The sequence below is a fragment of the Schistosoma mansoni genome, chromosome 4 (genome assembly GCF_000237925.1).
Source record: "Schistosoma mansoni strain Puerto Rico chromosome 4, complete genome".
Lineage (NCBI taxonomy): Eukaryota > Metazoa > Platyhelminthes > Trematoda > Strigeidida > Schistosomatidae > Schistosoma > Schistosoma mansoni.
The window spans coordinates 15,939,433-15,959,978 of record NC_031498.1 but is presented as its reverse complement, the minus strand read 5'-3'; the positions used below and the strand labels follow the sequence as shown (position 1 = coordinate 15,959,978).

The 20,546-nt window shown below is 38.2% G+C and overlaps 1 protein-coding gene across 1 annotated transcript in view; it reads left to right on the top strand.

The window, feature by feature from the left end:
• Nucleotides 1-9,281: 9,281 nt before the first annotated feature.
• Smp_153990 (hypothetical protein) overlaps nt 9,282-20,546 on the top strand; it is a gene marked incomplete at both ends in the record, with an annotated part of 58,932 nt that continues 47,667 nt past the window's right edge. The window contains 5 exons of the mRNA XM_018796972.1: nt 9,282-9,362; nt 14,176-14,811; nt 15,123-15,153; nt 15,776-15,867; nt 16,876-17,031. Coding sequence (XP_018652060.1) covers nt 9,282-9,362; nt 14,176-14,811; nt 15,123-15,153; nt 15,776-15,867; nt 16,876-17,031 — 996 coding nt within the window. The remainder of the gene's footprint in view (nt 9,363-14,175; nt 14,812-15,122; nt 15,154-15,775; nt 15,868-16,875; nt 17,032-20,546) is intronic.

The window sequence follows — 20,546 nt, the reverse complement described above, 5'->3', positions numbered from 1 at the left end:
TAGATTCTTGAAAGTACCTTAGAGCTAATCAGAAGTGAATACTTTTTAAAAGTTCTCGTCATATTAAAATACTTATGTATGAACAAAGAATATTCTTTTCGATAAATTCTCTCCAGGTTCTGGAATAAAACATCCAAATAAATAAAACTGTGGCCACATTTTAGATTAGAAATTTCAATGTATATCTAATGCTGACTGTTTCGATGCGGCCACGTCGATCAACCTTGAAGGTCTTTTCGTGACGGGAAATCACGTGAAAAGGTCCTTCGTAAGGCTGTTGTAGAGGTTTGCGTACCGAATCTACTCGTATGAAAACATGTGAACAGGTAGATAACTCTCGAGGGAGAGCGACCTGTCGATGTTGTATACGAGTTGACACCGGAGTCAGTGTTCGCATGAATGCAGACAGTCGTTGGACGTAGTCTGATTCGCCGAACTTAGTGCTGCTCCGTGGTGTGAAAAATTCCCCAGGCAGACGCAATGTCGTGCCGTAAACAAGTTCAGCGGCGGAACATTGAATATCTGCCTTTAGACTCGTTCTGATTCCCAGGAGGACGAGCGGAAGGGTTTCGTACCAATTGTTGTTTTCGTGTGCTCGAAGAGCACTTTTAAGTTGGCGATGAAACCGTTCAACTAAACCGTTTGATGCTGGATGGTAGGCGGTAGTGCGTATGCGTTCCGTACCAAGCAGCCGTGTTAGTGAGGAGAATAATGCGGACTCAAATTGTTGTCCTCGGTCAGTCGTGACAGTCGAGGGACAACCGTACATAGCTATCCATCGTTCTACGAAGCGGTGAGCAACTGTCTCCGCCGTAATAGACGTGATGGGAATAGCTTCGGGCCATCTTGTGAAACGATCAATGCATGTGAGTATGTGATCATACCCGTGCGATGGTGGTAATGGTCCTACAATGTCTATGTGAACGTGATCGAAGCGAGCATCAGGCGTAGCGAAAGTGCCAATAGGGGCAGCTACGTGCCTGTGCACTTTTGATCGTTGACATTGTAAGCATTGCTTTACCCACATACGGACATCTTTATTCATTGACGGCCAGACGTATCGTGCAGCTATGAGGCGTAGGGTGGCTGCGATACCAGGATGAGATAGACCATGAAGGGCATCAAAGACGAGACGGCGATAAGCGGAGGGTACGATGGGTCGAGGGAGGCCCGTGGAAGTATCGCATAGGATAGTACCAGAGCTAGTAGCTAGGGGTACTTCCCGGCATTGAAGGGACGTAGACTGTTGTGCTTCCGTGCATGAAGTATCGTTTGCTTGGGCGGCGGCCATAGCAGGTAGATCGAGCACTGGCAAAGTAACTGCATTCAGTTGGATACGTGATAAAGCATCAGCAACACAGTTCGACTCGCCTTTGACGTGACGAAGGTCTGTCGTGAACTGGGAGATATAGTCCAAATGTCTGCACTCTCGTGGTGAGTAGCGGTCAGACTTGGTATGCAGAGCATACGTTAAGGGCTTATGGTCGGTGAATAAGATGAACTTACGACCTTCTACAGCGTGCCGGAAATGTTTGATGGCGCAGTAGGCTGCTAGCAGTTCGCGACCAAAAGCGCTATATCTCGTCTCCGTGGGAGTGAGGCGTCGTGAGAAAAATTCGAGGGGCTGCCAACTACCGGAGATATTCTGTTGCATAACGGCTCCTAAGGCGAAATCCGATGCATCAACCGCTATCCTAAGCGTGGCTGATGGGTCAGGATGCACGAGAAGTGTGGCTTGAGCTAGGGCCGTTTTGATATCTGAAAATGCAGTACGTGCGGCGTCGTTCCATTCCAGTTTGCGTGGATTACCGCGAAGTAAATCGGTTAACGGTCGTAACTGTTCTGCCGCGTGCGAAATGAAGCGTCGGTAGAAGTTGATCAAACCGAGAAATGCCTTCAGTTCCTTGAGTGTGGACGGTACAGTGTACTCCATTATAGTACGTACTTTATCCTCGCAAGGTAGAATACCCTCATGCTTAATAACATGACCTAAGAATTTTATTTCCTTCTTCCCGAGTTCACACTTGTCGGGGTTGACTATTATTCCATTATCCGAAAGGCGCCGGAATAGTAGCGTCAGGTGTTGATAATGTTCATCTACGTTTGATGATGCGATGAGCAGGTCATCAATATAGACGTGAACAAAATCTAGGTCTCGTACAATGCTATCGATAAACCTTTGGAAAGTTTGAGCAGCATTCCGTAATCCAAATGGCATTCGTAGGAACTCAAATAAACCGAAAGGAGTCGTGATGGCAGTTTTCTCTATATCTTCAAGAGCGACTGGGATCTGGTGATATGCTCGTACCAGATCGATCTTGGAAAAAATTGTCGTGCCCTTGAGTGATGCCGTGATGTCATGTATGTGGGGGATGGGATAGCTATCGAAACGTGTAGCTGTGTTTAACGCTCGGTAGTCTCCGCATGGTCTCCAACTAACCCCATCCTTTTTTTGAACCATGTGGAGAGGTGAGGCCCAAGGACTGTGAGAAGGACGAATAATACCAGTAGCTAGTAAATTGTCGAACTCACGTTTAGCGAAAGCTAATTTGTCCGGTGCCAGTCGGCGAGGTCTTGCCGTGACTGGTGGTCCGCGGGTGACTATGTGGTGTACCACACGATTGGTCACCGATGGAGTCTCCTCGAGAGGTTTAGTTAATTTGGGGAATTTCTGAAATAAAACGTGGAATAAATCGTCACGCGAATGAAATACACCTGTGATTCGGTACGCGTTTGTGTGGGCTTTAGAGCCCATAAAGTTGCTGTTCGACGAAGTATCAATTAGCTGCAGCCTACGTGAATCGACTAGCAATTCATAGTGCTGTAGGAAATCGATACCGAGTATAGCTGTGGGAACATCGGCAATGATGAACGTCCACAGATACTGTCGTCGGTTGCTCAGGTTGACCGTAAGTTGTCGTGTACCATAGGTGGGAATGACTGAGCCATTCGCAGCGCGTAGTCGAAGCATAGTGGCTTGAGACTTACTGTTACCGATAGGTACGACAGAAACTTGGGCACCTGTATCCACAAGGTACCTAGCGTTGGTGCGATAATCGTGCACATAAAATAAACGGCCAACCTGAGGTGAAGTGCCGGCGAGTACGGCCGCATTTACTCGCCGGCTGGGAAGTTTCCCGCCTTGTATGAGCAGGGAGCTCGACAATGACGGGCACCGGCTCCGAAAGCACGGTGAAACCAGCACCAACCTGGACTCGCTTCCGAAACCGCCTTCTGGCGTGGCTTGGAAGATGCCCGCTTGGGGCGAGTCGTTACGGCTTTTCGAGATTGTGACCTGGGTCGGGGGACGTAGGGGGCTGGCACATTTGAGCGGTCTCGAAAACTGAGACGAGTATGGATACATCTGTCCCTATCCCCATGAGCCGGAGGTCGTCTAGCATCGAGATCAATGTTAGAACGGGAAGTACTAGCAACCAAATAGTCGTCTTTGGTGTTAACTCGTGCTAGAATCTTATCTGCTATGAGGGCCACCTTGTTGAGCGGGGTGTCCTCGAGCAGAGCCGTAAGGGTTGGCTGGATACTGACTGGTAAGGCTTCGAACCACAACTCTTTGACTATCTCAGAGTCAGCTGTCATGTTTCCTGCAAGGGATTGCAGGCGCGTGAGGTGGTGGCTCGGCTTAGCATCACCCATAGGGTGACGTGCTAAAAGTGTCCTCAATCTTTCCTCTCTTGATGGGAGGAAATGTCGAAGGATGGCATCCTTAAGACGGTCATAAACGTTTGGAACGTTGGGATTGAGGACAACCTCACGGACAGCGGTTAGGTGATCCCCGGGCAATGATTCCAAAGCGTAGGCGTATTTCTGCCTTTGATTGGTTATGCGGCGGATCTCAAATTGAGATTCCAGTGCCGCGAACCAGACTTCTGGATCATGGGGGATGAAAGGAACCGGTCGGAAACTGATAACCTGTATCTCGGAGTCTATCATATTTATGTTATTCTTATCGTTATCTACCATATTAAGTTGCCAAAATATTATATATTGAAAAAAATCAATACGAATATATGCAACAGATGTGGATAGATAAATAGACTCACCGGATTGATCTGGTTTGGAGAATTGGCCAAGTTTGACTTGTGCTCGATGGATTGGGTTACCAGCTGTATTGCGTGTTCCAACAACGGCTCACCAGTTGTAGTGGATGTCGAGTCGTGGACGGACTATGATCACCACTACTATTCGATTACGCGTACAAATATGACTTGGTTCCCTTGATAGCCCGTAAACCAGAAGGCTTTACTAGTCCAGATCAAGTATATTTATTGGCGATCTCGTGGTATCGAAATAATACCGAGACGTGCCAAAGAGTACAAGCGAACAAGCAGTGCGTGAGCAAGCTCGAACCAAACCAGGCGGTATATGGAACAAGAAGTGAAACGGATACAGTTAAACAAATACAGTAAAACAATCTCTGGTACAATTGGTTACAATAATAATAATTGTTTCTGTTATTCCAATCGTGTTCTTATCGAGACTGGCCGGTCACTACAAGATTCCCATCCAATGAGTGCATTTTGTGCTTTTCTAGACAGCATCAATGTAACTCCTTGTGTATGTTTGGCATTTTCTTCTTCATGACCGGAGTATAACAGAAGTTCTCCTGAAGATAGTCGTTGTTGTCCAACCTGCGTCCAATGTGTTTCATTGATTCCAAGCACCTCCAGGTTGTATTTTCTCATTTCTGCAGCAATTTGGAAGACTCTTCCGGTCTCCTATATTGTCCGGACATTCCATGTACCTATAAAAATTGTCGCTCTGGTTGTAAGAAGGTGCATCGACCTCATGACTTCCGAAGGAACTCGGCTTTCATCATGAGACGTCATAATTATTCCTTCAACTCCCAGGGCAGAATTTAAATGGTTTGAATGATTTTTTCTGGTTATCGTTTTTTTAGTGAGTTGGTTTTCTATGGGATGGGGTCGCTAACCCCATGCCCAACCCTCCTCCTTTACTCGGGCTTGGGACCGGCAGTAACCCCCGGAGGAGCTACAGGCGGAGTTGTATATACTTATGGCATAATACAAAAGAATGTGCACTAAAATTCATAAAGTCGCTTTCGTTGTTTACGTCAGATAACTACGGAATTCTCCCTGAAAAAACTCATGAATACAACCTTCGCTGATTCTCTTGAAAGATACCTATTTCAGCTACAAAGAACTGAGGCTGACCACTCAATATTACTTTTCAGTCTCTCCTTCTGTTATAAATCTTCTTTCATTGCTTTCGGTTCATGTGATATAAAAACTCAGAGCGATTTCGGTTGTACAACGTGCAAGCAAACTTGAGCCAAACTACGTAAAATCTGCTAAGAGGAGTTTGTTTGTTGAAGTCGCTAATACATATTCATCAGGTTGAGCTAGTGGTGGCGGCAATTCGTAAGCTAAAGCTGCTCCTTGCAAATCTAGGTGCTGTTACGGGGTAAACTTGTATTAGATTGCGTGTCTTTCGAATTTTCCGGTAGGAATATTTCGCTCCTTCTCTTGACAAGAATCACGTTTGACTTGGTTTTTGTGTGATTACTGGTCAACTCTTATGTAACATGTAGACTAGTATTCTTCGAAGAATACTAGTAGAAAGTGATGTAGATCTACATCACTTTCTACGTTGAACTATTTAAAGAAGTTCAGTTTTGTTATTATTGTTATTATTATCATCAGCAAATTCTTTTGAACACCATAATTTACGTCGTAAAAATCTCCGCTGTGGTTTGCATACTTTGGTACTGCCTACTACGTAATAACTTGAACCGAGACATTGTAGCACAATATTTTTCAGTGGTAATGAGTACCTGTAACTAAGGAATTTCAGTTGTAGAACGGCAAAGTGTGTTAAGTTTTTGGGATGTACAAAAGCTTAATTAAAGGGAGCTAAAGTGATGCTGGTGCGATATTTTAGTTTTTACATCATTTCGATGTTTTTGACTAGTTTCTTATTTATTTGAACACAAATACTGGTACTAGAGTGAACCAAATACATATGCGCTACATCTTAGCAATGAGATTGTGAAGAGATAGAGAATGAAAATCGCGGACAATAAATATGAACAAAAATAAACATAAACTTGGTGTGAGTGAAATAATAATCACTATTATTATAGCAGAAACAGATTGTTTAGGAAAAATGCGACCAGAAAAGATCATTCCAGTTAAAGAAGTAGCGTTCGTTTTTATGGAGAAAGTAAAAGGAAGTTACAGCAGGATCATCACTGGCTTTTATTCTGAGCCATGTCTGATAACGTCTCTAGCCAGTGTCGCACCATCACTAGGACCCCGACCAGAGAGTCTCAAGGGGCCAACAGAATCCAGCCTTATACAGCATTCTTTCAAATCACGACACCATGTCATACACTGACTACCCCGCTTTTTATGACCAGTACCGGCATCAGCAAATAATGCACGACGTGGAATTCTCTGGGACGACATTCGTGAGACATCTCCGAGCCATTGAAGTCGATGTTTCAAGATAGTGACACTAATTCAATTATTGTTGTTGTGTCCAAACACACTATGCCGAACCTTTGTATTACTAACATGGTAATGTTATTGGATGTCAGCAACCCTTTGAAGACAACGATAATTAAATACGGAGAGTCTTATGACACCAAGTCAGTGAGGCCAGGTTTCACAAGCATGGAACAAAACTGTTCTCAAGAACACGCTGTAGGTCCGGCCTTTTACAGCCAGACTAACACCACGAAGACGCCAAAAGTGGCTCAGATTGTCATAACCCCCTTTGGCTTTCACTATAAGTAAATTAATCTCACCACTCACGCCACCACCACCACTTACTCAGCTACTAGGAGAATCGTTAGTTTGTGCAATTCAGCATCTGCCTTCCGCTAAAAAATCCATCTGACATCTGTAGTTGAGAATTAATTTCCATCCTGTCCAAATGTGCCTGATTTTTAGTAGTTGTTGTTCATATTTAATACTATCAAGTATTTTATTAAGAAATCTCAATGGGAACGCTAAGGGTTCTCGTGACCATTTCGTTGAGATTCAATGTGAAACACGGCATTTGTATCAGAAATTAGCATTGGATTCATTAAAAGACAAGAACGTGAGTGTTGCGAATTACTGACGGTACCCAGCCTAAAATGTTTTTTTAAAACTTGCATTACTTCCAGCAGTCTGTTTGTTTTAGGGATCATCTATTAATATACATTTAATGGATATTTTTCTGTAATTGTTGTTATCTTCATATCATCAGCTTAATTTATTCCAAACAAGTAGTTTGCAACCATATTCAATAGTTAAAACCGTCGGTACTAAATGTGAGCAGTTTCTCGTCGGCATCTACAACTTACTGGCCACTGAATGCCAGATATTACTGCTAAAAAAACCGTCTACCAACCATTGAAAATCACTGGAAAGCCTTAGATGGTTTAACAGTAAAACAAATAGAGAGACCACTGATATGGCTAGCACCAAGTTTTTCATCCCCAGAAGACAATAGTTACAACTAAAGTTGTTATATTCAACTGAAAATAGGTGTTAAAAATGGATAATCGGACTAAATCAGTTGGTGCCATTAATCTGCAACATCTGCTTCAGCGGTTTGGTCATGCTCTACGATGTCATTTTAACGAATTTCATATCGTGGATTGTTTGCTGACACTAGGATTGGATTAAAAGACAGAAATGTGGTCAGTTTATGACACTTCACCCTGAACGAGGGATCGACAGGACTGGAATATGTGTGCTTATCACGATCCCTTGGCGACGGTAGTAAAGGTGGTGTAGCTTAAAATGTTATCAGCAATCTCACAATAGAAGAATAAGGATGATGTAATTATTCATTGAAATTGTTATACAAGGGATGCGATTCTCCCCCTCGAAGTGCAAAATGTTACTTCAGGATTGGGTTGTATCGACACATGAACTAATGATAGGGAGTGAAGTAGTTGAGCGTGTTGACCGCTTCACTTATCTTGGGAGTCTGACCAGCCCTTGTGGTCTGGTGTGTGACGAAATCTCAGCACGGATACGGAAGGCTCGTCTAGCTTTTGCCAACTTGCGTCATTTATGGCGTCGGAGAGATATCCGTCTACCAACCGAAGGACGGGTTTACTGTGCAGCAGTTCGTTCCGTCCTACTTTATGGAAGTGAAACATGGCCGATAAGAGTAGAGGATATTCGTAGGCTACTAGTATTCGATCATAGGTGTCTTCGACGCATTGCTCGTATATCCTGGGGCCACTGAGTGAGTAATGCAGTTGTTAGGAAACGGGTACTAGGTAAGGATGGCAAATCGATTGATGAAGTGTTGAAACTTCATCAGTTGAGATAGCTGGGACATGTGTTACGTATGCCCAACCACCGACTGCCTCGACGTGCAATGTTTTATGGTGTAGGAGTAGGTTGGAAGAAAGCTATGGACGGCCAGACCAAAACGTGTCACAAATCCATGAAGTCTCTAACAATTGGACTGAGCCATGCTGGTAGGTGTAAACTACCTGGTTGGGATTCGCGAGATGATAGCGACCGATAGTTAAAGACCTATCTATCTTTTTTCTCTTTTCAAATTTCCCTGGATTATACTCCTTCAATAACATATTCAGACCCTGATCTTTCACATTAATGCTTATACTCTTACTACTTCTACCACTATGGGATTTGAATCGACAACTGCATATCTGTGCTAATGTGGTATGGAAAATCGAACCTATGTACGTACGTACGAAGTTCTATGTTGTGACTGACTGACTGACTGACAAGGGATACGATCTCACTTAACCAAATCAAGTCTTTTTTATCGAACTATGTCTCTTAATAAATACTTCTCATACTCATTTTTTGATTGTATTACACTTATACCCTTTAATTCTTTACATCATTGTCAATTCGTTTGTGTGGTCCATCTTTTTGTTGCCCTATTTTTCCAGGATTTGTGTTTCTTAGCCTTCCAATCAACAGTTTTAGCTGTGTAAAAGCTTCAGTGACCTTACAATAAACCCTGCTTCGGTTTGAGCGCCTGGGCAGTATCTCAGCCCTCACACAAATCATTTGATGTGTGGCGCATATATATTTGCTGCCTCCTTGTACCAATGTTTATATGTTTAAATATATAAATGATCATCTTTCCATGACACTAAGATTTTAGCTCGTGCAATCCGTTTCAGTTTGCGTTGCTTCCATTAATTTCCCCATTTTTCAGACCAGTTTCATAAAATTAGGCAACCGTTAAGGTAGTTATTTATATTCAATTGTCAGAACTTTTCAATCACTGTGTTTTTTGTCCTTTAGAAATTGTTTAACATGATGGATTCATATAATGAACATGATGATCAAAGAGAATTGGAAATAATTATACATAAACAAGAAAATCAGCATGATGGAGTAAGTAGACGTAAAAATCATCTATATTTCTATGACATAGAGGAATGAGTATTTAGCAGATATATTTCCCACAGTTATATTTTAATTGCGTAATGTAGATCAGATTGCCACTAAAACAATGCTGTCGTATAGTTTATCATACATTGTTGGATACTTAGTTATCACATGACTGAGTAAAGTATGGTGATACTTATTTTGTTTTTGAATAGTTACCTCATTTTTATTTATTCTTACAGTGTGAATTTAAACTAATCAAAATGTTTCTACTACCTTTTAATAAAAGTAAGATATCTCAATAGACAGCTGGGTTTTCTGTGTAACTAATATATGTACATACAAACAGCTAATACATTTTTACATATGAAGAAATGTTTTATGGTGCTACGTGACATAGGATATGTAAATTCGTTTAGGTAGCATTTAATATCCGCTAGTTGCTATCCTCTGACTGTTGAGTGTCCACTTAGCCAAACCTGGAAACCATCCGTCAGGTATATCTTCGTTCTAATAATTCACTAACAGTAGTCAGTCATTTTTGGATGGCTGAACAATTAACTTTATTGAGATGTTATGATTTTCGTGTTAACACTGCAGAAATCATACAAATTAGTTTTACTAGTTTCTTCCTAGTAATTAAAACTCGTTAAAAATGGCCATTTTATTTTAGTTTCTTTTCTCATTTACACGGGGTAAAAAAAACCAAAATCAAATACAGTTGTTTAGTAAAATCATCCACTGAACTAAAGAAAAATCGTAGGTAAACATTTACACTACTATTTTCGTCAGGTTGCTAACACAGTTATTTGTTCTTACTTTTATAGATGCAAATTTTCACATAGATTTTATAGTAGTGATATGTTTTTTTTGAGAGGATTACATTTTCATATCTTTATCGTTGAAAAGACAAATGATTAAAGTTGGCTAACTTGACTTTTTCCACTTCTTGTTATACCCTTTTATGTATATTTTTTCATGCGTCATACGATAATAACTTGTACTTACTTAATCACTTATTTACGCCTTTTACCCCTCGTCGAGGAGCATATGCCGCTCACCAGCATTCTCCATCCAACTCTGTCCTGGACCTTCCTTTCCAGTTGTCATTCATCCTTTTCATATTTGCTTCTATTTCCCGGCGTAAACCAGGAAGCACTGTTTTATTCTGAGAATTCTTGGCAGTGGGCATCCATGATCCCACTGTGCTTGACCCCAGGGTCTTAGGTCTAGCACGTGATCGCTTATCCCCTAGACTGCTGAGCCGTCATTTAATGATTTGCATGTTTAGCTTGAATCAACTCTTAATATCGCTCAACGACCTCCCATTGTACTTGGTGAGTAGCTGTCTCACTTGCATATTACTTCAATATTAGAAAAGTGATTTAAATAATAATTTTATCAGTAGCAGAAAATACCTTAACTCCTGTTTTACCACACTAAGCATTGGAAGTATAATCGCATGTTCATTCATAAGAGATATTATTATGAAATTCTTGTCCAAGGACCGTAATGTGAATAAATATAATCTGACGAACTACATAAATAATTGACATCTGAGCAACAAAACAATAAAAATGAATTGAGTGGGAAAAATTTCAATTTATTTGTTTATACTTCATTATTTCACTCTCAATAACGATAGCTAACAATTCACACACGACTACTTTTGTGTAGCTGGATTGTTTACCAAAATTTGAAGTTATTATTCATAAAATATTTTCATATGCATGGAATCAATTTACAGATTGTATTCACTAAAAATATAAACAACTGTTTAAATTGCGAAAATGATAATTCAACATAGCAGTTATTTAAATAACAGTACAATTTATTGCTAGCCGCTACCCATCTCTGTTTATAATGAGGCAATATCGAGGCAATCCGCGCAAGGTACACATATGCCGATAAGAGACTGATCGGTTTCAGACCTAAACACCAGTAGGAAGATTCAAACGACCAGTACAGAAATAAGTTTCCACAGTTTTTTTTTACAGAAAATTATTTATTTTCTGTATTTTCAGGTCATATTAAATAATAAGTGTACTTGTTATTAGTTAGTTATAAACAATGTAGGACTTATCGTAGAGATGTCCACTGATTTCAGTCAGCACAATTCTCAGCAGCAACGCCATAGAAGATAGTCTAATTAATATCATAGGCAGTGAAAACAACACCAGGATGCATTTTGTAATTAATGAATAATATCGGGGAATGGAAACTATCGCATAATAATAGTAATAATAATAATAATAATAAAACAAGTGTGAAAGGAAAATAAATCATAAGTATGTTTGCTATACTTAGTCATCTTAGGCTATTTTGCTGTTTCCACCCATAACTTGTGACTAATACATGAATGTCAATCAAGAGGTCTGCAGTTCTTTACATGATAACCTATGCCTAACTTCAGCGTTGCTTATTAAACACTAACACTTCTTTGGAAGCATTTGTCGCATTATATCACTAAAATGTACGCATCATCATTATTGATTAGCATAATAATGTATTTTGTCAGTTGCTTAAAGTACATTATGTTTTTTCAAGAATACGTAACTCCTGCTATTAAAAATATTAGTAATTATTAACTGACGAAATTAGAGGAATCATAACGCGTTGATAAGTATTTCTAGTGATATAAGTTTACTTTAATCTCCATTTGTATTCAGGTTTATTTATATTTACTATTTTCGGTTTTTTTTTTCTGCCAAACATGGTGATATACAAACAATTAAGGCACATATTTGAAAACCAGTTGTTTGACTTTTTTGCCTTCGCACTAATCATACATGTAGTAGATTATCTTTTACAGTTAGTCTGATTTGTGTCGCAAATAAAAAGATTAGTTGAAAGGAAGTGTTTTTTTTCAGAAAATTGATTATTTTAAATGATTCGATTATCTAAATAGTTGAGAAATAAGTATGAGACTGTCTAGATGTTTCGTGTTTGAAAATTTCGGATACTTCATAATCTCCACCACTTCTAATGTCTATATCGTCTTCAAATAGTATAATGTACACTCTAAAGTCTTGAGGTAAGATCCTTTGGATTCTAACTTAGTGTCCTGATAACATTGCCATTATCATGAACATTGATATTTCTGTATCTCATCGTCAGATAACTTGTTATTGTTAACTGTTATTGAACAGTGGAGAGTATACCACAATATCTATCTGTAATTTCTTGGCTCTTAATAGTTTGTCAAATTGTGCCTATCCTCAATAAAATGTACTTCTTTCAAAGAGAAGTAAAAGTTCAACTTAGCTTATTGAAATGTAACTGAGTGGTAGAACATTCTTTGTGTAAACCAACGTAGGATGTTTAGATATATATTTACCTATTGTTAAGTTTTATCAATTTATACACAACTTCTTTTTTCCTTTTTGTAATTTTTAACTCTAAACAACTAGATTAAATGAAAATAATGATATGAAAGTTTCTTAGTAATACTTTCAAAAGATGTGATAATAATTACAAATCAATATATTTTATTTTATATAAAAAATATTTCCTCATTAATTAACCTTTTAGTTGAGTTGAATAAAGCAGTTGTTTTCTTTGAAATACTCATTGTTTAAGTCAGCGGAATAGAGTTTCATCACTTTTTTTTCCTTGTCTGTATATTTTCAAAATAATGTGGACTTTTTTGTATTGACATAAATTGGTAGAACCGTCCCGATTCTTCAAACTGTACATTACTCACAAAGAAATGTTGGTTGCTCCCTCAATGTGCTAGTAATAGTAACGGTTTATTCACTAGAATTAGTTTTGCCCCCAAATGCCCTGGTACGGCCGAGAGTGGGGAGAGTCCGCTCTCCCTCTCGAAATGCTCTCATATGGCCACGCGAATATATAGCCTCTGTCAAGGAAGTCCTACTCACTGCCTTCTCGTGACACCGGGTGTTGTTTACCAAATTGAGAGGACGAAAAGCGAATGTTCGGCGACTTTAACCGGGTTGCTGGGAACCGGAGGAGTTCACCTAAGGGGGAGTTGGAAAAACCGCTGATTCCAAACCAATGGTGAACATGGGCTCCAGGATCCTGAAGGAAAAAATGGCGTATGAACCAATCATTGGTCACCGGCTACCATGGGACTGCATCTCCTCACGATGCTCCACTGCCTTGTGGACTAGACCTTCAGGTCAAAGGCTCGGGGTGTGGCCCCCTAAGAAAACCACCTGCTTCAGTTTGGGCACCTGAGCAGTATCACAGCCCTCACACAAATCAAATGCGATTTGTGAGGCGCATATTTATCTGGTGCTTCCTTGTACCAATATTTATGTGTTTAAATAAATAAATAAAATACTAGAATTAGTTTAAACTGTGTCGATATACTGTTGGTTTATCCGAAAATGAGCAGTTGTAGAGGTTATTTACAGTTTACATCATTCTTATTTAAATTTTCGTATACCGTAGCAGGAAACTGACTTGTGGAATCAACCAATTCGCTGTGAGGAGTGAGATAGTTTTCACGATTATCACTCACTGAATTTGACATTAGGGATTTTCATATTCCAATTTAATCACACAGTCATATCTTGTTTTCCTATAAACCTGAAGGCCCTGAGTTTAATCTCGTTTACATGATAGGTGTCTATGCACTCCTGGATAAACCCTAAACTAAAGCAAAACCTCCCCCCAAACTCTAGTTCTTAGCGCTTCTCCAGCTAATATTAATTTGTGACGAGAACTTTTATGTAAATGCATTCGTTTGTTTTTAATGATGATAAGTTATACGTCATTATCTAATCAAATATCATTCTATCTATTTCGTTCCTCTTTGTTGTGACCCATCCTATTGCTACTGGTCTACTTGTAGAGTGATACTCAGTGTAAGCCAGAACTGGTTTCTTCAATTACTGCCCATCATAATATTGCCAATAAACAAACAGAAGACGATGAAATTGTGTTTAAAAATGTGAAATTAATAAACTCTACAGATAATAAGTCTCACTCCCCGATTGATAGCGAAAATGACACAGCCGGTGTTACACAGTGTGATGATGAATATGACACTTTGGATGAATTATTCGACATTGCAAAATTGTTAACGTACTCTATGGATAACCGACAATCAGTATCTGCAGGAAAAATACATTTAAAAGCAGATGACGATGGTTATGAACCAAATGCAGAGAAAGCATTTGTTAATAATAATAATAGTGGTGGTGGTGATGATGATGATATCAAATATCAGCCATCACAAACGACTGATAATAACCTAATATCAAGCCGTAATGTGGAAATAAAACAAATTGTCATTGGGTATCCTGACCGTATGTCCATTGTAACGGAAGAGAATGATGAAGATTATGCATCGGAAGCTTCAATTAATCAAGAAAATTGTCATAAATGCAGTGAAATACTGATGGATGAATTATCATCCGACCGACAAGATATGTCTAAAGATCCATCTCAAGAGCAAATAACAGAATTCGTTGATAATCCCAATAAAGTAATTCTTCAATTGATCCATCCCTTATTTATTTTGTAGTGTTGTTTTTATCCATTATATGTTGTCTAAAAGTTCTCACTAACTGTTGTCAACTTTTTCGTTTGTTTTTCATCCTGTCTCGGCATGACTTTTGTCTTACTCTCCAATGTAATCAGTGTTTTCCTAAACGTCTCTCATCGTTCTTATCGTAAATAGCTGGTTTAATCAAATGTCTGGTTTTCAGTATCATTTAATACCATTCACTACTTACCTAGTAATCCAACTTTACTGCTAATTTATTTTCTTTTCAAAAATTTCATAACAAATCACAGTGCGTACGAATGGAATCAAGATCTTCTTCGAGTAAGTAATTTGCCTTGGTAATATATTGACAGTAATCTAATATTAATCTCTGCTCTTTTATGTGTAAATATTGTTCGTACACATAATGGAAATTCGGTGTTTTAATATTACTTGGTGTTTTTATAAATTGAGCTTCATACTATATTTCGTAATTTTTTTTTCTATATTGTACCAGTTCTGCAATTTGACTGATTGTCTCACACGGGAATAATCATCTTGTCGTTGTTGTTTTTGCACACATGTTATTGTCATTATTCTTCTGCTCTTTAATTGTAAACTTCGATTCGGCCTGGCACAAATGTGCATCGGCCAAAGTCCCTATACCAAATTAACATAACAAGTTGAATAATGAGATTGAAATCATCGCAGTAGTAATGGTCTAAAAATAGCTTGACAGGTAAATTGATTTTCAGCATATAGACAAGGTGGTTGACAATTTAAAAACAATGAAACCAGTTGTTTTGTTGATGATCACATTTCAGAACATTTAGCTTGAATACGACCAACCATAAATTTGTTAATCATAATTTGATTTCGGTTTGTAATTTATCCAAAACGATGAGATATGTCCAATTTCATAACAGTATTTGAGAATTTTATTCTATTTTATCTTGTGTTTTAGCTTCCGATGTAACAACGATCGATGAAAACGATATTGCATGTGAAATCGAAATCCACCCGCAACCATTGGATCATTGGGTAGAAGATTCTTATGTAAGTATTTTTTTAACAGGTAAAATACATCACAACTTAATTGGTAGAATTCAATCAGCAATAACGATTTCGACGAACAGGACATTGTTCGTTTCTCAAAAATCATTCAGTTATAAGCACCTCAACCTTTCAGTAGGTCACCCATGACCCGGAAGGCTCAGTGGGAACATCTCATACTGTTGGGCTGGTTGTTCCGGGTCCAAATCTCACAGCGACCATTAGTTCTCTCAGGATTAAAGATTATAGATTACACCTTGCTGACGAGTGGCGACTAATATAAAATTTATGTCTAGAGCTTCTTGCTGACTACCTCCAACTACAGAAGTTGGTTTTCCGTTCGCTTAGTCTTAAAGTGATATGTAAGAACTCAGTCAAATTACGTGATACTCACTGAATAGATAACGAATATATTTCATATAGAGCTCCAAGTGTTAATTCATAATATTATATGACGTCCTTTCCACTGAATTTACTGGGATTCTTTAACAACTTTACGGTATTTTCACTACCATATTCCGTATTTAAAGGTAATTAGTACTAAATTTTGGAGTTATATTTTTTTTTTACTTGTTAACACTTATCATCATCAACATGGGTTGCTGCTATTCTACAAAAAGACTTAAGCTTTATGTTTGAGCACATCAGTTTTACTGATGAATATACTTTTAGTGGCTTAGCACGAGCATTAAAATTAAATGCGTTCTATATGCAAGGAGGCCATTCCTAAGAAATATCTTCAGTGATACACACGTATGCATACTCACAGATGAGCTTAATTACTTCCTGCTGATCCCAGAATTTTTTTACCTAGTCACTATGATCCAAGAAATTCAAACATAACATTTTAAGACTAATTAAAGGGAAGATTGTACATGAGGTGTTTATTTTTACTACCATACTTCCGCTTTGTTTACGAAAGCCTTTCTTTCTGTTAGGTAAGTTGAATAATATTGAGTAACGCTTTATTATCCTGTATATTCTCTATCTCCTCTCATTTTAATTAATTAGGCCACAGTCGTTCGTCATACACCTGTAATTACACCTACTACAGTGACTCCTGTAAATACTGCAAATCATAATACAGAAATGGACAATTTGATTCAAGAAAATTTAGAAGTTTATAATCCTCATGAAGAATATGCAAAAAAACAATTTGATTCTAAAGTATGAATGTTTTGACTGATCACGTTTATTTTCCTATATTTTCTTTTTTTTGCAATTACTACCGCTTATAATTAGCATGGTTTCACGTACAACAAACTTACATCAAGCAAGTTTATAGTGACGTTGAAAGTAATTCTTGCTAACAAATTGATATAATCTGCTGAACAATCTGAAGTCAAAAATGATGGAGATGAAATGTGGCTCAGGAGGATGATTTTATTTAAATCGAGTTCTCTGAGCTAGGTGATTTCATCATGAAGCTTTCTTTCTCTCTCTAGACAATATCATCAGCACATACTTCAGGTAGAAATGATCTATAAGGACTCCCCACAGGCTGCTAGTAACTTGTGGAGAGTCCTTATAGATCATTTCTACCTGAAGTATGTGCTGATGATATTGTCTAGAGAGAGAAAGAAAGCTTCATGATGAAATCACCTAGCTCAGAGAACTCAATAATAGTTGGCTATCACTTTATAACTGTGTTATCCTAGTTATCATCAGTCTTCACTTATCATTTGGAACTGGATTGAATCGTAGATCTTGTAATAATGTGGCTAAAATCAGTTTGGACCGTGGTACTTTTAGTGGTTTTCCCCACTTCACATGTTGCTCATCTCTGTATTTTACATTCTTTTATAATGAATTGTGCATATTCAAACTCATACACTTCAAATAACTATACTAAACTGATAATTTTTAATCCTAAAGATAACGATTGTAATTATGTTAATCAAAGTATTTTCTTCAGGACTTTTCGGAAATGCCCCGTAAAATCCAGGAACAATTATGTGTATTTATTTGTTCATTTTAAATCTGATTAATGGAGTACCTACATATATTATTATTGATCTTCGTATTTTCCAGAAATCCTTATTTTCAGCTTCAATATTCCTAGATTTCTGTAATTGAGTTAATCTAAAAAGCAAAAATACTATCCTATTTTACCGTCTGTATTTGTTTAGGCTTCAATATTGGTAGATTTGTCTGGTTATTGAAACCAATTAGATATCCAGTAGTGTAGGTGTTCGGCATTCCAGCTACAGGTCTTGTGGTCAATTAGTTGATGTGATACGATAAACAACTTAGACCTCAATTGAATTTCAATTCTTCACTTTACTAATCAACCCCTGTATCAAATATGCAAATCAATCAAACCAGTCTATGCATCGATCAATTTTGAGTCAAATTACATCAGCAATTACATCTTATTTAGCAGACAGCTTGATAGTATGGCAATAGCGATAATGTTTTTTTTTAAAAATTATTTACAACATTCGTTGCGAATTATAAATGTGTTAGAATCGACATTTAGTCACGCTGTTTCTCCCGCCCTAGTTATTTAATTTCTTTTCTTGATGTGCTAATATATCACTTGACGACGGAGGACCAATGCATATATTTTACCAAGTCGCTTGTTGTTTCTTTATATCTATCCTTTATTCTAAATCTATCTGTCTATTGCTTGTTAGATTTAAGTAATATTGATTTTCTGTGGGTTGACAGTTTAAATTTTTTTGAAGATTGTAGTTGATTTTCTTCTATTCACTAATGTTTACCAACAACCCCCGTCCTACCTCCTATTTTCATCATCGAAATAGTCATCGTATAGGTGTATCACTCAATTTCTTTCTGCTTTTTTCGTCTACTTATATAAGCATTGTTAGTGAGATAATATAGGGTGAAGCAATGATACCATAATCAAGTAAAGATATTTGGATCTCGAAAACGCTAACTTACTGAGAATCATTGCAATATCAATCATATTAATTTTCTTTTAAATCATGAACCGATCATTGTTAGATCACCGTTGAAAACACGGGAGCATTGAGCGGTCGTTTCGTCCTGGTACGGAACTTCTCATTTGTGCTCATCCACGATTGGCTAGTTAGCTTCATAACGTTAAAGATAATGTTGGTTGAAATGATCCAACGGCTGTTTGTACAAACCATTTTCAATCTCATAGTTGAAATCATGACTCAATTGAAGCTAGACCTCTATAGAAAACCTGGAAGCACTGGACGGTCGTTTCGTCCTATTGTGGGATTCCTCAGCAGTGCGCATTCACGATCGCGCCTCTCGAGATCTGAACTCAGAACCCATCAGTTTCGCGCGCGAGCGCTTAACCTCTAGACCACTGAGCCGACATTCAACGGTGTTTAATGTCTAACTTCAACCAATCTCTAAATACACTTTTCATGTATTGTTTATACATCTATGTCACGTTATATACATTCACTAATCTGACTGATTAACCATTTAATGATCTAGACGTGAGTGCTAATCAGTTTTCCCTACACAACAAATATATGGACGATGACTATTCTCTTTTTTTTTTAAAAAAAATAATTTCTCTTCAAATTCTACAATTGTATATCCAAATTAATAACCCCAAAATGTGACCAGGTTTAAGTCAAAATACATCGTCTAAAAATTGTTTGTAATATAAAATCAATTCGTTAATATTTGGATGATTAATATAAAGTGTTGACTTGATTAAGTTTATTCGTTAAATGAAATTGTGAGATTAGTGATCAGAATAAAAATGGTTAACATGGGGTGAGAGAGATAATGATGTAATTACAAATTAGAAATCACGTACTATGTAGAATAATATGAATTCGGTACGAATTAGTAAGTAGGGATGGATATTGAATGTATTTATTTAAAAGGTTGGCAGGTGATATAATAATAGTGATAATATGTGACTAGATGTGATTAAGATAAGTTTAAGCTATGAAAATGCAAATAAGAAGGTTGTATAAACATTAATATTTCCTTGGAAAAGCTTGGACCAGATTGCCAGGCGAAACGTTGGATTTTCTTCAAATTCATTCGCTGAGATTTTGCAAATATATTCTTCCCATTTAATGTCTCACATCCACTTGGTGCCCAAATACTGTAAAACTATTTATTTTATTTAAACACATAAATATTGGTACAAGGAAGCACCAGATAAATATGCGCCTCACAAATCGCATTTGATTTGTGTGAGGGCTGTGATACTGCCCAGGTGCCCAAACTGAAGCAGGTGGTTTTCTTAGGGGGCCACACCCCGAGCCTTTGACCTGAAGGTCTAGTCCACAAGGCAGTGGAGCATCGTGAGGAGATGCAGTCCCATGGTAGCCGGTGACCAATGATTGGTTCATACGCCATTTTTTCCTTCAGGATCCTGGAGCCCATGTTCACCATTGGTTTGAAATCAGGGTTTTCCAACTCCCCTAGGTGAACTCTCCGTGTCCAGCAACCCGGTTAAAGTGCCGGACATTCGCCTTTCGTCCTCTCAATTTTGTAAACAACACCGGTGTCACGAGAAGGCAGTGAGTAGGACTTCCCTGACAGAGGCTATATATTCGCGTGGCCATATGAGAGCATTTCGAGAGGGAGAGCGGACTCTCCCCACTCTCGGCCGTACCAGGGCATTTGGGGGCCCTATTCGTTATAATTTAGACGAAAGTTCTTATATATTAATATTTACTTTGTGATAATATGAAAATAAATGAATATGTATTAAACAG